This window comes from Rosa chinensis, chromosome 6 (genome assembly GCF_002994745.2).
Source record: "Rosa chinensis cultivar Old Blush chromosome 6, RchiOBHm-V2, whole genome shotgun sequence".
NCBI classification, from domain to species: domain Eukaryota; kingdom Viridiplantae; phylum Streptophyta; class Magnoliopsida; order Rosales; family Rosaceae; genus Rosa; species Rosa chinensis.
The window spans coordinates 25,390,723-25,408,681 of record NC_037093.1 but is presented as its reverse complement, the minus strand read 5'-3'; the positions used below and the strand labels follow the sequence as shown (position 1 = coordinate 25,408,681).

Sequence of the window (17,959 nt, the reverse complement as noted above, 5' to 3'; positions counted from 1 at the left end):
ATCGAGTTAGTGTAGTTAAATATCACTCATCCTCTTTTTCATCAGGGACGTAGATTGAGTTCTAAAAATGGGTACCTTCATGTCACTTCAAAAAAAAAAAGGACTAAATACTGTTTAGTCTTTGAGCTTTTGACCATAAAACACTTCAGTCCTTTACTTTCTAATTTCACACGTTTAGTCCCTGTACTTCAAAATTTAAGACCAATATGTCCTTGCCGTCTAAAAGTCGTTGTGAAATGCCTATTATGTCCTCAGTTCTTTTTTTTAAATTAAATAATTATTTTTTCTTTTTTCTTTATTTATTTTTTCAAACAGAAAGAAAGAAAGGGAAAAAAACCAGAAAAATAAAAACGGAAAGAAAGAAGGGAAAAAAATTCCTTTTCCAAAAAAAATAAAATAATTAATTAATTAAAAAAAAAGAACTGAGGGCATAATAGACATTTCGCCGCGACTTTTAGATGGCAAGGACCTATTGGTCTGAAATTTTGAAGTACAGGGACTAAACGTGTGAAATTAGAAGGTCATGGACGGAAGTGTTTTATAGTCAAAAGCTCATGGACTAAACAGTATTTAGTCCAAAATATATATATATATATATATATATATATATACAGATTTTATCCAGAGCGGAGCTCCGCTTTGAAATTAACATGTGAAGTTCGAGTTTTCGGTCACTTTTCGGTCGCATATCCACATCTCGATTGTTTATTTTTTAGGTACTACTGTATAGATCATCTTTGCAAATTTTCAGCCAAATTAATGATCGTTAAGGTATTTAACTCGCTTAAACCAATAGACTGACTGAATCTATCAACCTGAACCGCACTAGCTTTAACACAGTTATCAATGCCTTAACGATCATCAATTTGGCTGAAAATTTACAGAGATGATCTATACACTAGTACCCAAAAACTGAATGGTCAAGATGTGGATATGCGACCGAAAAGTGACCAAAATCTCGAACATCACATGTTAATTTCAAAGCGGAGTTCCGCTCTGGAAAGGATCTGTATATATATATATATATATATATATATATATATATATATATATATATACTAAATACTTGTTACTTCTCATACTTTTCCCTTAAAAATACTTTAGTCCAAAATTTTAAAATTAAACAGGTTAGTCCTTATTCTCCCTAATTCTCACAAAATAGGTTCAAAATGACTATTTTACCCCTCACTTTTTTTTTTCCTCTCTTTTTTTAATTTTTTTTTTCTGCTTCTCTCTCTCCCCTCCTCCCTCCCTCTCAGGATTACATATCCGTTTCTTCATCAATTTTCTGCTATGAACTTTCCAATTTAGAAGCTTTACCTTAGGAATCAATGGCTGCTGTAATCGAAGCAAACAACCCAAAAGCGACAATGGACAGCCGAAAGCCGCACATCGGAGTTCCAATTCAAAAGCTCTCCCATATTCTCTCTCCTCCATGACTAGTCTCTCACACCACCATGCAACTCACCTCTACTACTAGTGTACTCACCGGCCTCTGACGAGTCTGGTCCAGCCTCTGCGTCATCCGGCGACCCCGGAAAATGGCCCACGTGCCGATACACAGTTACCCATAATTTTCTCTGGGCACCCAAACCTTCTTTCTTCTCCATGGAGACCTATCACTTGCCGCAACACAATCGCAGCAACCTAGCCCACCACTATACCCATAACCATCATACCCTTCCCTCCTTTTCTTCCCACTACCACCACCGCCTCCGACCGCCACCGCCTAATGCCTGAGCTTAATAGGTCGACCCAGAGTACTCCTTATCAACAACAAAAAGTAAAACCCTTTATCCCCAATCTGAAGCAGATCCTGCGAATCGAACTTGACCGGAAGGTTTCCGGGGAGGTGGACAACCCCCTCCACGAGGCAGCCATTCTTCCTGATGACCTCCAGCACGAAGTGGCGGCGGGTGAGGTCGTAGAAGATGTGCAAAAATTAGTGGACGATCGTACCAATGCAAAAAGCCTCCAAGCCATTCGTGGCTCCTAGTCTCCTACCATTACCGCGCCCAATCGGAGGTCCATTTCCGAATCCCTGATGACCTGGATCTGCTCCAGAGTCCCTTTGACCGCCATCCAACAACTCTAAGGAGCTCGGCTCTGAAGATGACGTCTTCTGCACCTACATGGACATCAAGAAGCTTGGATCCAAGCTCGAAGATGGATCCTCAGCCTCCAAATCCGATTAATGTCACTAGGTTGTCGCAAGTGGATACTGGCCGGTGTGGAGAGAAACGCCGAGGAGTAAATGGGGGAGAGAGAGACAGATGAGAGAGCAAAGCAGAAAAAATAAAAAACAAATAAAAAAAGAGTGAGGGGTAAAATAGTCATTTTAGACCTATTGTGTGAGAATTAGAGAGAATAAGGACTAACCTATTTAATTTTAAAATTTTGGACTAAACTGTTTTTAAGAGAAAAGTATGAGGAGTAACAAGTATTTAGTCATATATATATATAGTGGCCATGGCGGAAAGTAAAATTATTGTCACGAAAAACCAATCGCTATTAGGTGATGACAATTAGGCTGATGTCATTGGTGGCGTCGCCACTGCTCATGGCTATGGCAACATGTCGTAGTAAATACCTAACTTAGCGACAACAATGGGGGCCGTAATCAATTTTGTTGCTTATTATGTCACAACATGTATCAATTGAAAATGGCGTCGCAAGTAACCTATTTGCTACGGAAGATCCCGTCACTTGCAATATATATATATATATATATATATATATATATTTATAGGATTTTTCTCAGGTAAGGATATCCTTACCTAAGCTTATGGAACGGATTTCCAGTTTTTGGCCACTTTTCGATCACATATTCACATCAGCACATCTTAATCGTTCAGTTTTTAGGTCCTAATGTATAGATCACTTCTGCAAATTTTCAGCCAAATTGATGATTGTTAAATTATCCAAAACTGCAATTTACATGAACGAACCGAATCTGTCGAACCGAAACCGTTCGTGTTCATTGTTGTAAATTGCAGTTTTTAATGTCTTAACGATCATTAATTTGGTTGAAATTTTGCAGAGATGATCTATACATTAGGACCTAAAAACTGAAAGGTTAAAATGTGAATATATTTTAAATTCAATAATTTTCTCTCCAAATTTTTTTTTAAAATAACCGGCATATTGAATTTTGTACTTAATATTTAATTCCCGCCAATTTTAGCTCCTTCTAGAATTGCTACGGCTATCACCACCCTAGTGTTTTTTTTTTTTTTTTTAAAGGGGTTTGGAACCCAGCCTAGCTGGGAGGCACAGCCCCATGCCCTAATATTTTCCAGATGTAGGTTTTAATAATAGCCAATAACCGACGTAACCAATTTTGCAAACCCAATTTTTTCCACAATTCTACACATCTAAACATGAGGATATAATTAAACAATCTAAAGTACCAAAATATTCCATCCATTTTATAGCTATCTTAGTTATTCCATAACTAACAAGTGCCACGTTAAATTTCATTACTAAGTACAGACTGCAATTAACTAAACCAACCACATAAAGAAGTCTTTCCTACTTAAAATGATCTACCAAACTAGATAATTGAAACAAATATTCCCAAACTTAACGTTTTTCTTTCACACCCTTGACTACAACACTATTCATCATTAACTAGAGGGCTTGCTGAATAGGCTCTTCCACCCGATTAACTTTAGCTATTGATGCTTCCGGACTAGCCCTAATATGTATATATTCCTTTAAAATTAACAGATATCTCTTAATACATCCATTGAAACTACACAACACCGGTAGTTAATGCTTCCTCAACTAGACGTACAGATAAATGTTCCATTACATAAAGAAAAAAGATGGTGGAAATATCTTCTGAAGATCACAAAGGGTTACCAATATGAAAGAACGCGCCTCTTCCAAATTTGCTGCACAATTTAGTTTGCAGCACAATTGTTTAAAAAAACTTGCCCATATCAATCAATCCATCAACCACATTCTTGTGTAAGAAACTTCATATAGATAATAGAATCAATTATATCCACATGCTCATAACGATGAGCTCTCCATAATAGACCAAAGCAAAATATCTGAAGTGGCCGTACGCACCCCTATGCGCAGCCACAAGTGGCTGAGGGTGAGCCTCACGCGCCGCCTCTCCGACCACCAAATTAGGTAGCAATACCTATGCCAAATTGTTCACTACAACATCCCCAACCCCTTCTAACTACAACATAGGCCAGTTTTAATTAAGGAAGCCAAAATTTACCTCCAACATTTAGGGAAACCGAAACCTTCAATGCTTCGATTCTTGCTTCTCCTATCAAATAGAGCTATAAGGCTTGTACCGGGATGATCAGCATAGCAAGACCTTCAAAATCCATTTTGTGGTGTCGCCGAAGGTGGCTGGAAAACGAAGATCTAACCAGGTTTCTCCGTTCGGCACAGTGAATGCTTTTCTCGTTCTCTTTCCTCACGGCCGGATAACTTGAATTACACCCATGAGTTTGTAGAGGAGGAGGAGGCGGTTCGAACAACACCTGGTGGTGTGGCTGGACGGCAAAGAAATTGCATGATTTCAGATTTGGGTCAGGTCAGTGATCTGGATTTGTCTCGAGGAAAACTGAAATGTCGGTGCTGTGACTGAAATGGAAATTTCTAAAAATGGAAGGGTCAATTGCTATTTAAAGTAGGTTTCTTGAAATAATAACTTCAGCTTTTTAGATCATAATTTCTTCGTATGAACTTCGATTTTAGCATGCCGCGTGTCCACAAACTCGTTTTAACACCCTCTATAACTTTCCAAATGGAAATTTCTTCAAAAAGTGAACAGGATAAAAAGTCAATTTTTAGTGCCCCTAAAAGTTTCGAAACGAAGGTAAAAGTAAAGATAATTGTCGTTTACTGCCCAAATGACTAGTAAACAGGGAAATTTACGTACGAGATGTAACACTGAAGCTGTGTGAGAAGATCTTGCAAGAAGACCTGGGATCCTTCGGATACTTGTGATCATAAGGTAAAAACCACATGCTGCTCCCATATGAAAACTTTTTACCATTTGGCAAGCATACAAAATCAATTTCATAGTTGCAAGAAGAGCATGCATATTCACCTTTTGTACTTCACCCTAATATATTACCATAGGTAGAAAAGTCATTAATCGTCCAAAGTAATCCAGCATGCATTTGAAACATTTGATTGCTTGATGCGTCAAAAGTGTCTGCACCCTATCCCACAATTCCTTCAACTCTTCAATGAGTGGCTGCTTGTAAACATCAATCTTATCACCAGGTCTTTTTCGTTCATCAATAAGCACATATAGATATCATTGCTTCATTAACATCATTGGGGGTAAGTTGTAAGGAATCGGTATGATAAACCAAGTACAATGAATTATTTTCATAGACCGGAACAGATTAAATCCATCTGAGGCCAACCCAAGCCTTACCTTTCGAATGTCTCCAAAAAAACTTGGGTGTTTATTGTCAAAATTCTTCCATACAAGAGAGTAGCAGGATGTCTAAACACATCATCGTAAATTCATTTCTTGGCATGCCATCTCACAAGCGTTGCCATTTTAGAGGACATAAACAACCTCTGCAACCTTGGTTTCAAAGGAAAATATCTTGCTTGTTTTGCTGCTTTTGTTTCCCCGGTCCCAAATCGTTCATTGTACTACCACCATTATCTTTCCATCGAAATGCCTTTCATATCAATTATTGGTCAAGATTTATGTCTTCATTTCTGAATAGTATACAACTATTAGGGCAAGCATCCACTATTTTATACGTGAAGCCTAAAGGTTCAGTTAACTACTGTGCTTCATAATAAGAATTAGGAAGGTTTACATCTGGTATAGATTCATCACATATCTCAAGCAAGTCTTTGAAAGATGTGTCCGTCCATGGATGTAATAGTTCCACTTGTAGAAGTCTAACAATGAATGACAAGGCTGTATGTTTCTTATAACTAGGATATAATGGAAAGTTTGCACTTTTCATCAACTTTAAGAAATGTTTAGTAAGTTCGTTTGACCCAACAAGCAGATTCATCATGTGGTCTAACAACATTTGCAGTTCCTATAGCTTTTTTGACAAGTCTAACCATATCTTCATTATATAATCATCTGACCCTGTATTTTGATCTATATTTAATGAATAAGCACCATCTTTGGACTCACCATGTTTATCCCATTTCTTATACTTTCAAAATCCATTATCACAAAAATGTTGTCACACCACTACTTTTTCAAAGAATTCATGATTTTCACATTTTCTACAAGAACAATATATCCTTTGCACTCAGATCCCTATTGACATATGCAACGGCCAAGAAATCTTCTATTTTGCACAATATGGCTTAGAACACCAATCTGCCCAATCAATCCATGACTTGTCCATTTTTTCTCTTACCAATATCTATGTCAACTAGAAAAAGAGTAAAACAAACAGCTAATTATGAAGATATTAACCGACAATACTAACAATAAATCTTTAACAATAAATGTACAACACATCAAGCATAGATAAAAAAAATACTAAAAATTTAATTAATGAAAGCTTACATGACATAGTATTTAATTCAACATCTAATTAATCCAATGTGCACAGATATATGCAAATTGATAACACACATGCAAGAACTCAACTAAAAACTTGACTAGTCGTGACATTTTGTAAGCAGTATCTGACCTGCCAGCCTCGATAGTAGAAATATAAGGCAAAAAAGCAGTAAATAATCTTGACCGGTCAAGCTCAACGGGTGGACTTGCTCTTAAGTTCATAAATTCTAACACATTCATTGTATACTATTAACTTTCCAGTAGCTGAAAACTAGCTGGCATGAAAACGATCGCAGTTCATCATTGTGCGAAGTTTCAAATTTCTTGATTGCACGCCTTTATCCTCACGGTGTAGAAGTGCATAATTGACGCATTTCAGGGCGTCAATCATTCCTAGAATTTGCCTGAGTTACTCTACTTTAGAATGTGATGGGATCATACATTAAAGGATAGAGGTTGTCAACTTGTCAAATGATCTTGACCACAGAGAGGGAAGGTTGGTAATTCATCAAGTTAGAAGTTCTATACACGCCAGTGTGCCAATCCCATGATCGCAAGGTGCTAGCAACTCCCACTTTTCTACATAATCTTTTCCCCCATATTTGTAGGGACCTAAATTTAACTATCTTTTTCTTTTTTCCCTTTTCCTTTATATAGGTCACCCTCATTTGATCGATCCCTTAAACTACCACTTTGTCAAGAAATTCAATGATATAATTATCGATGATATCCTCAACTTTATATTTTTAATTTAATATTTTTGAAATTTTTGGTTCTCACAACTATGATATAAAAGTTTAATGTAATTAATTATGACTACATGCATAAGCTTTGATAATTTTGTATTCTCATATTCTATTTTGTTTATTTTGATTTTTAGTTGTTTGATCAATAAATATGAACTCTCCATTTATGACTGATAGCAGTTCTCTCAATTTCGCAGGTTTTTGCTATAAACAGATTTCAACTTTAAGTGTACGTACAAACATAGAAACCTAAAAAAGACGAGCATTAAATTGTACAGTTTCTCAATATCAATTTAATAATACACAGGATAAAAAAAAAAAAAAAAAGTTAATAATGCACAAATTCTCCTCTTAGGAAAGCTCTAATAATAGACCCAAAAGAATACTACAACACTATTGTTAAACCAAAAATGTTAGAACTTCTTGCAACTCAGAAACCCAGCTGAATATATAGTCTCTTTTAGCTTAACCCTCGACTGAAACATGGACCTAACACACTGATTTATCAGCCTTCCCGTGGAGCAAAGGCCAGGATTCATCCAGAACTTGAAGCTTGTTCAAAGTATCAACATGGCAGGGTCTCTGGAGATCCTCCAGGCTCAAGAACCTCCCGGATCTACCAGAGTCCGACCTGGAGAGCATCTGAAGAACCTCTTCGAAGAACGACTCGTCGCATGGGATGGCCAGAGGTCCTGGTTGGTTGGCGAAGCCGTACTCCTCCTCGGCCTGCACCAGAAGCTTCTTGAAGATGGGGTGGTTCAAGTAGGTAGCGCGCACGATGAACCTCCTGCAGCTGCTGCCGACGCAGACGGCGACGTGTCCCGCTGGGACGTCCGACGGCGCAAGCGGTGAGGCCTTGAGGTGAGCCTTCTTGTGCCAGCGTTGTAGCATTTGACGGATTCTGATTATGCGTCGGAGCTTGTTGCATTTGCTCATTCCCGTCGACATTTTGCCGGAGATTGGTGGAATTTAAAAGTAGGGGAAAGTAAGAGCTGCGCTCCACTCCACTGGAGTTGGACAAAAAAGATGGCGGAAAGTTTCTTTTGATAACGGGTATGAGAATATGGTTGGAGGACTAATGGGTTATATGGTTTGTAGGAATGTGGAATGACATTGGAGTTGAAGATATTTACGAGATTGTGCCTGTTGTTAAAGTTGTTGTCAGTCCCATGTGATGGGTAGACCTGAAAGTTGACGGCATGGGTTTATTATACTCAATTTCATTGTTAACAAGATTATATTAATTTTCTAAAATAACATAAATATGTTGGGTTATACTTTTACTATACTATGAAATTAAGAGCACGTTTACTTATTTAAAATGAAAATTAAGAGAATATTTTTGGGGTAAAAGTATTCATGCGTTTATTAATAAATGAATCGAAATGGTTCCGGGATAGAAGAATACATGCGTTTACTAACACATAAAGAAATCGGAATGGATGTAGGTCTCACCTCCTTGTCAAAAATCGATTCCTGAATACTCAAAAATTTTATTACAAAGGGAGAAGATTATTTTAGGAATCAATTAATGCCTCCATAATCAAGATCGATTCATTTCTTCTCCCATTCCAGTTGTCTCCGATTCATGATTTGTTTTTCATTCCAAGTAAGTAAACGTGTCATTAATTAATATTGAAGCACTCAATATCTTTTTCTTAGATTAATTTCAACTATCCCTTGGGACATGGTCTACGTTTTTCTCCTCTGATAGATGATGCACAGACGTACTCCTGATCTATTCTCTTTGGGTGCAATTTTTTTCCACTTGATATTGGAGTCGCTGGTGGCCGGTTTTGGGGTCGATGTACTATAAGATTATCCTGCATGGTCTACGGTTTTAGTGCGGATTTCTTTCTTACAGGTGGTGGTGGTGGTGGTGATGGCTTTCTTCGATAGTGTTTGGAGCGAGCCTCGTGCTGGTGAGTTACTACTAGCGTCTAGATTAAGATTATTTGTGATTCGAGATTCTGATCGGGTCCAAATATGGGCCAAACTTTGGATTACAAGTCTATCCTCATCCTGATATGATTTTAGTGCTCATTGTGTTTACTTCGATCGAAGATGCTTGTACTAATTTCTGACATTGGCAGCATCTAATTTCTGGCATTTGGTAGAGGGACAACCTGGATTTTTGAAATTCTTCATTTTGTATTATCAAGCTTCGTGTTTTGACTATTAGATTAGTTGAGTCCTCGATTTTTTTTTCGATGACAGAGTCCCCGATTGATTAACTCTTGTTACGTATATACCTTCTCGTAGGGTTAATATTGTTTGTGCAATGAAACCATTTGCAGATTTTCTTATTGTCTTCGGCAACTATTTTAATTTACTTTGTTTAATTTTTTTTTTATATAAGGTCAAAAAATTCATCATGGTCTGTAAGTGAGGCTTCATTAAATCTGTAAGTGAGATTTCGTTAAATGACGTACTTTTGATCTTAAAATATATATATATATATATATATATTTTTTTTTTCAGAAAAAAGAAATTATAACTCAACTAAGAAAGTAAGAATAGCCCAAAGTGTAAGATTTACAATTATTTTTTTTAGTGCAAGAATTATTGATAAATGAGCAAAGTTGACGATAAACATAGTCATTCATAATAATTTCAGTAACTAATATATCTGAATTGGGTTTTTAAGTCTATTGTTTAAACTTTTCTATTGGGCAGTTTTGTAACACAAATGGGTTGTTGAGTAACCAACCAGCAGCAAAATTCAATAGGATATCCCTTAAGAAGTGCTTTTATTTTTATAAGATTGCTTTTCATTAAAGAAGCATTGGTTAAGTTTTGTAATGTCTGCCAACCAACAAGTGCTAAGGGTTTAGCATCCTTACATAAACAGATGTTTGTAGGTGTTGAGTCGAATAATATGGAGCTTCGGCTATCTAATGTCTAATGCACTGATTCTGACTTCTGAATTCGAAATCCTCTTTTCACATCCAAAGTAATTATTAACAACAACAATAATAATTGATTATTAATATTTTAAATTACCCATATTATTATTAAGAGAAAACATCTTGCCAATCATAATTAAATTTTTTAATTTTCTTAGATCAGACAACATTTTAAACAAGACCACATTTTAATCCCCTTAGATGTGTAATTCACCATTTTATTGATAAAAATTCCTTTGTCAAAGAAAAAAAAGAAATGCATGAAATAGCCTATGAAGTGAACAATGCAAAGCAATTTGTCTATTTTGGGACATATTGATTTTTCATTTTGATGCACTTCGGCAAATAGTTCCGTTTGTTTTAAGTAATAAAATCGTGAGCCTTAGGGTTTTCGAGCAAAATATTATCGACAATTTAGCCCTAGCTAGCCTTTGACGCATGCTAACAACTTTTCCCGTTCTTGCTGCTCTCCGACTGAGGATCTCCTCTAGTTTGTTGGTGTAGGCAAATACTATTTCCTTTCCAAGTCCATCGTCTTTGAGCGGACTTAATTATCCTAGGATTTGTATTTCCAAATATGAAATGCAATTACTACGTTATTAAATTTGTAACCCCCGATGTTTTTTTTTTTTTTGAAAGAGGGCCAGTACGACTGCCCTTAAGCCTTGATCATTAATGAAACTTTAGAATACATTTGGGGGGGGGGGGGGGGGACATGATACCTAAACCCCAAATTACAATAAGCATAGGGAGAACATCCTGAAATAATAACGAGAGTCTCAACTAAAAATATGTATTCTATCTTGCACCAATTAGTGAAGAGTGCACTTTTGACTACTCTATTTGCTTTACAAAGGTGGTGACATACCGGAAAGTAAACACTTACTCGAAGCCATAATATACTAATAAAATCAACTTTCCCACTATATTGCCACCGGAAAACACATCCGGTGACACTTAGACGTTTCATCCCCCATGTTTATATGGCAATGATATGATTCTATTGGATTCTATTGTCTCTCTCCTATACAACAATTTTGAGATTTAAGTGCATTTGCTAACTAATCACTTTCAAGTGAGCTAAGTCTTGATCATTCAATGCATGGATTCCTTTGTCTTTATTAATTATTTTTATAAAATTTAGTTTAAGTTGGCAGATACATGTGCATCATAGGCTTTAGGAAATGAATCCATATCAAGATATAATAAGGTATCGACCATTTATTGTTTATATGGGTTATTTTAGCATCATCGGTGTTAACTTTAGTGTCAACTAATTAAGAAACATACTCTGCATAAGATTTTCTCCCCAACAGAAAATCCCCAGAATGACATCAATAAAATACTTATGCACAAAAATCTCTAGAAATTCATTTCCCCATCCAATCACAAATCTCAAGTAATGTATTTTACCACGAGAGCTAACCATTTCTCTGCCATTCTCATGATTCGATTAGATACGGTTTCTGTTTCGAATTGATCGAATAGTCTTCACATGGCGGTATCAAAATTGTTCATGACAGACAACTATGAATGCTTGATTAAACTTAAGTAAGACTAGCTTGATCTTACGAGTATATACGAATGACGTTCTACTTCATCATTTTCCAATATAATATATATTAGGTATTAAAATAGTAATTTCTTTGTGCTATTGACTAACAGTTTGCAAATCATTGTCTTTGACATAAGTGAAACTATTTTCATTGCTGGTAAATAGGAATGTGGCATTAGTAAGTGGTGTGATTGAGTGCTTGCCCTTTAAATTTAATCAGGAGCAACTTTGGATCATGCAGGCTCCAGTTATTGGTCCTTTTAGTCAGTGCTTAAGTCGATTACAAAAGTTATTAGGCATTAAACTGACAGATAATATTTCTTTTAGGTGCGTTTTTGTTTTTTTCCTCTCCCTAAGATCTTGTCTGCTAATATCTTTTCACCACAATAGTCCATTAAATGTGGGGAGAGTTTAGAACACCGACGTACACATGCAACAACATAAATGGATAGTTGGATTACATCAAATAAACTTTTTAGTGATTTAAAAAAAAGGTAGATTAAAAATATCAAGAGTTAAAATCATCTATTAAGTGTTGAGTCAATTGCACTGTCGAAGTATAAGAGCAACTTTGGAGAATGCAAGTTCCAGTTATTGGTCCTTCTAGTCAAAGATCAAAGTGATTAGGCATGAAACTGATAGATAATATTTTTTTTTAAAGTGCCTTTTTTTTTTCCTCTCCCTAAGATCTCTTGTCTGCTAATATCTTTTCATCATAGTGGTCCATTAAAGAGGGAGGATTCAAAGTACGTACCGACGTGCACTTGTACAAACATAAATGGATAGTTGGATTATATCAAATACAATTTTTGGTTATTTAAAAAAAAAATTGATTAAAAATATCAAGGGTTGAGATCATCTTCTAAGTGTTGGGTCGCTTGCACCATTTGTGCATAGAAAAATTTCCATCCATTAAAATAGAAAAGAATTATTGAAAACATTCTATCAAAAAATAAAGCAAAATTCTTTAGAAACATTAGAACGTTTTTGAATTTTAAAATTTCTAACAGCGGTGGCTGGGTGAGGGTAGTTGGGTTCTTGAGGAGTATAACATGTAAATGTATTTGTTGTATATGAAGGAACTTAAATGTATTTATGACCACTATTTGCAGTAGAATTAGCATGTATTGTGTTTAGAATATATGTATATAGGATTAAATTCAATTTAGTCCTTTGAACTTCAGGGTTAAACTCAGTTTCATCCCTAATTTTTTTTGTTTAATCACGATGGTTCCTGCCCTTCTAATTTTCCATCACCCACGTCTAAATTTGGAGCTCTCCAATCATGACATTATTTTCAGATTTTGACCCTACAAGAAGGGTAAACTGAGTACTTCCCCTTCCAACCCCAATACCAAACCCTAAACACACCACCGCAGCTTTCTTTCTTCTTCTAGTCACACTTTTTCTAGATGATTAAAACTCAAACTAATCAAACTGTCAGTTTTTTTTTTTTGGTCAAACTGGATTAATTCTTATACTGAACCTAAATCAGACTTACTGATTGCAATGTGAAATTGCCAGTATTAGATAGTGTATATTGAGAATATAGATACTGCACCTTTGGCTTGATTTCAAAGTGAAACTGCTAATATTCAATAGTAAAACAATTGCCGGCTATGGAATTTTAGAACTAGAAGTATTAACAGAAGCACGAAGCTCAAGTTGAAGACGAAAAGAAGAAGGATATGAGAACTATCTTTGAAATTTTGCTTTATTGAACAAATTCAAATGGCTTTGGTACTTTTTAAATATGATCTGATGAGGGTAACATCTACAGCAAGAAGACATAATGATCTGCAGATGATCACACAAAAGAAAAACATATTTCCACCTATACATGCTAGCTCTTCTATCAAAACCAAAATGATTAATTACCATAGTTGTAATACTGCTCTAATCATCACTAAGTTCAGCATTTGAACTGAAGTTAGTTTTGGTATGTGTTTCTGTGTAGTCATGCTGATAATGAACTGGTAGAATCACCGATGTTCTGCTCTACAATCTTGTCCACAAGTCAAGGTTAGGAGGGAGACCAGAGGTGCCGGTCTCAAATCCTCCAATGCCCAAGTCGGATACCGGTATGATATACAGACAGATTAACGATATGGAAAGAGTAGAGTTTTTGACTTACTTGATTTGGAAGTATTTGACCTTTTTATAGTACGAAATGGGAGTTTGGTTTCCCTTAAGCCCGATGTGGGACTGTTTGCAAGTCATTTTGTGTTATAAATGACTGTTCAACCGTGCCTTGCTGACTACTGTTGGTGGTTCCGGTAGGCAAGGCCGGTGGTTGTCGCCTTTGACAGAGGTTTCGGTGAGCTGCCCGGATGTTCTCCAGTGGCTAGCGGTGTGTATCTACCTGTGGCAGTAGATGTTATATGCCCGGTATAAACAGTATGGATGTATGTATTTTGGCTTCAATGACAGAATGAATTGGTATTTATATACTTCGCTTCCAGATTTGATGTATATATATGGCATTTTGAAGTTTTCACATTACATGCTAAATGTCACACAACAGGATTACAAATATGTGTCATATGATATACAAGGCTGTTAGGATGTGATGAGAATTAATTAGGAAAGGCAAGTCCTAGTTGGACTTGGTTAGTCTTCCTAATTGGACATGGTTGATGTCAAAGTTTATTCCTATCAGGAATAGGATCTTTTCTCCTGTACAAGAAGGTTTGGTTTTCCTACTACCAATTGGATTATAACTGGGGTGCCTATATATAGAGGGCATGGGTAGTAAACCAAGGCATGGTCGGTGCATGCGATCATCAACAAGAGTGTATATCTCTTGGGTAAGGGAGCAGAGATGTCAAGAGTGAATACAACTCTTGGGTGAGAGTGAGTTCTTGGGAAAATTCTATGAGTGTGGGTGTACAAGGGTTATGGGTTTGGGTTATGGTGATTTAGCTCAATGTATCTTGTACTGTAATTATTCTCATAGTGAAGAACAGGTATCTCTCGGGAGGACGTAGGCATAGATTTATGCTGAACCTCGTTAAATCTCGGTGTTCTCTTGTTGCTTGTCTTGTGGTTTGTTACTTTTCTATCAGTCTACTCTGTGAGCCTTGACGGGAAGGATTCTAATTTCCTTAACAAAGGCAACCACAAAATCAATTACATTTATAGTGTTGGACGAACTTGAGAACAACAGAAATCAAGAAAAGTATGTTGTTACTTTACACTCAAACAACAAAAAATTGTAGTCTTAAGACCAAAACAAAGACAGTTATAACCAAAATGGTTAGAAATACAATAAAACGACATTTAACTGTCCCTTAAATTCCAATACAACAACAATAATTGGCATGTCTTTATACTTCAACATTCAATTAACTGTTATTATAAGTCAACAAAAACAACAAATAATTGAAGTCTCACAAAAATTCAAATGACAGTTAAGTCTAATTAATTTGCAAATTAAACAACGAGAAACTGTTATAGGAAGTTAATTCAAACAACAAATAAACAACACTATTTACATGGTACTATTGTTGTTCTTCATATCACACCACACTTATTGTCGTCTGAATCCATTAAAACTTACAGTTGTGAAAGTCATGGTGTAATCAGACAACATACGATTTTTTTAGGCCACTATCGTTTAAAAAATCAGAAAACATTTATACTCTGTCATCTAAGGCCGTCAAGAGACGGCACCGTACTAGACCACAATTTTCAATTCAATCAGACAACAGGTCCTCTCTGTCGTCTGATTGCTTTTTTTGACATAGTGTAGATACAGAGATATATATGAAGGTCCTTGATGGACTTCGATTACTCGAATCAAGTAGCTCTCGACAACAGAGTGCATTTTCAATTAGATTGAGACACTCACTTTACAGATTAAAATAATCAGGGCGGATGAAATATAACCGTTTAAGTGATTACTTAATCAGAAAGGGATATGTCAATAATGAATTATGTCCATGCATTTTTTTATTAAGAAGACAAGTTCTGGGTTTGCTATGGTTGAAGTATATGTCAATGACACGAATCTGATTGAAACTCTAGATGAGTTAAAAAAAAACCGCAAAGCACCTGAAATCTGAATTTGATATGAAAGATCTTAGGAAAATATGATTTTATCTTGGTTTAGAACTTGAGCACTGTGCCAATAGAACATTGATTCATCAATCAACTTACACTCAAACAGTGCTTACCTGTTTTAATGAAGATAAAGTGATGCTTGTTAGCACTCTCATGGTCGTTTGAAATCTTGATCCTAAAGGTGCCAATGGAACTTCTGATTTCGGCCACCTCCAGCGTCGAGACCACCCACATTTTAAAGCTTGTACCCCGTAGATCAAATCCTCTGAGTGGTGTTACATGATTCACAATGAGGACGACGAATCAAAGCATTGAATAAATCGGACTCCGAAATATATCAAGGTATTTTCCATCCATATAGTACTGAATTTGACTTTGTGGTAGCTAAGATTATTGTTGAGCTTGGTTTTGTGAATCTTTTGGCATAGTTAATGTGACCCAATTTAGGGTCAGAGGTGGCGGTACGAAGAGCCACTTCAAGTTTTCTCTTTTTGTCTGTTATGGAGAGCTCATCGTTACGATCATGTGGATATAGTTTGGTAGCCATATGATGAACTTTGGGATTGATATAAAGTTTCAGAAATTCAGGTTTTGATTCGGGAAGATCCAACCGTTGGATCAATCCTATTTTTCAAGAGATTGTCTTAGTTATCGAGTTAACGTAATCTATGAAATGTAAGCTCGTTCCGATATGATTTTGAGCTTTCAAAGAATTATCTTTAGGGGTTTCAGTTTTGTTATCGTTAATTAATTTTCAGCTCTCGAAATCAATTATTCATGATTATCAGTTTGCTTAGGACGATTGTCATAGCCGAATTTCTCTGACTGAAGATTTTTTTTTTTTAAAAAATTAAATTAAATTGCATGCAGTATTATTTTTCTAATATTAGATTATGGTATTGATTTTATGATGATAATTGAGTATGAATAATTAATTGAGAATTCATGATTTATGCTTTTGATGATTTGCGAAGTTGATTAAGTCGGGATTGAGTTTTTATTCCCGAAAGCTTTTATTAATTATAGATGTAATTGAATTTCGAGCTATTATGATTTTCTTGCGGAAAGTTGATGAGTTATTGAGCGTCTAATGATGATTTTTATCGAGTAATTTGATTATTGAATTACTGAGAAATTATTTTTAGAAAGTGGATGAGATAAGAAAGTTATAAGAGAATTAATTAGTGCAGTTTATGAATTGTGGAGGTAAATTATGAAAGATGATGATGTTAGCGCATGCATGCATTACCTAGTCGGTAGTGCCCTCCAGGTAATTGTCTGGTCAGCAATATCCTCCAAACAATATTTTGGTCAGCAGTACCCTCCAGATGGCATGAGATAGGTAGTCGGGGGTACTCTCTAACCATTGCCCTGTACTATATTCCGGTCGACAATACCCTATAATGCGTCATCATGTCGGCAATAGTATCTAGATGACATGAGATGGTTAGTCGACAATACCATTTAGCCATTGCCTCCACATATTTTGGTCTGCAGTACCCTCTAATGCGTTATCTGATTGGCAGTAAATTCCATGTGGCATGAGATGCCTAGTCGACAATACCCTCTAGTCATCACTTATTTTAAATGAGACGAGTACATGATATTTTGAGATATTTTATCATATCATATCAGGATTTGAAGCTGTTTTAAATGAGATAATTTACAGCATATTTTGAGATTTTACTATCAAAAAATGATTGAAAGTATTTTCATAGAATTTGCACTGCATGCTCGTTTTTTTTAGATATTAAAATTGGGAAAGCATTCAACTTTGCCCTTTTTCCTTTTAATTATTCATTTATTTTCCTCCCACTCACTCTAACAGTTTTCAATGCTTTTCCTTGGGCTTTTCAGTTTTTCGTACCCAATCTACAAATTAGTTGAGGTCGAGTTGCGTAGGTGTTGAGGCATAGTGTCTATCATCTTCGCTGTAGTAGGTTACTGTCTAACTTACTTATTTAATATATGAGTTAAATACTGTTTACTCCCTATACTTATAGGGTTTCTTCGTTTCAGTCTCTGACGTTCGAATTTCACCTAAAAACTCCTCAAACTCTCAATTTCCTCCCAATTAGTCTCTGCTGTCAAGCTCTGTCTAAATTGTCTGTTAAATTGCTGACGTGACATCCATTTCACATCAAAATATCTATTTTTCCAT

General features: G+C 35.9%; 1 protein-coding gene across 1 annotated transcript; it reads right to left on the bottom strand.

The window, feature by feature from the left end:
* Nucleotides 1-7,618: 7,618 nt before the first annotated feature.
* On the bottom strand, nucleotides 7,619-8,354 carry LOC112173585 (auxin-responsive protein SAUR50). The gene has a single exon (XM_024311244.2). It carries the CDS (start codon nucleotides 8,221-8,223, stop codon nucleotides 7,765-7,767), a length of 459 nt encoding a protein of 152 aa, XP_024167012.1. The 5' UTR covers nucleotides 8,224-8,354; the 3' UTR covers nucleotides 7,619-7,764.
* Nucleotides 8,355-17,959: the final 9,605 nt, after the last annotated feature.

Coding starts and splice junctions, on each gene's coding strand:
- LOC112173585 (XM_024311244.2), bottom strand. CDS start 8,223: ATGTCGACGGGAATGAGCAAATGCAACAAGCTCCGACGCATAATCAGA.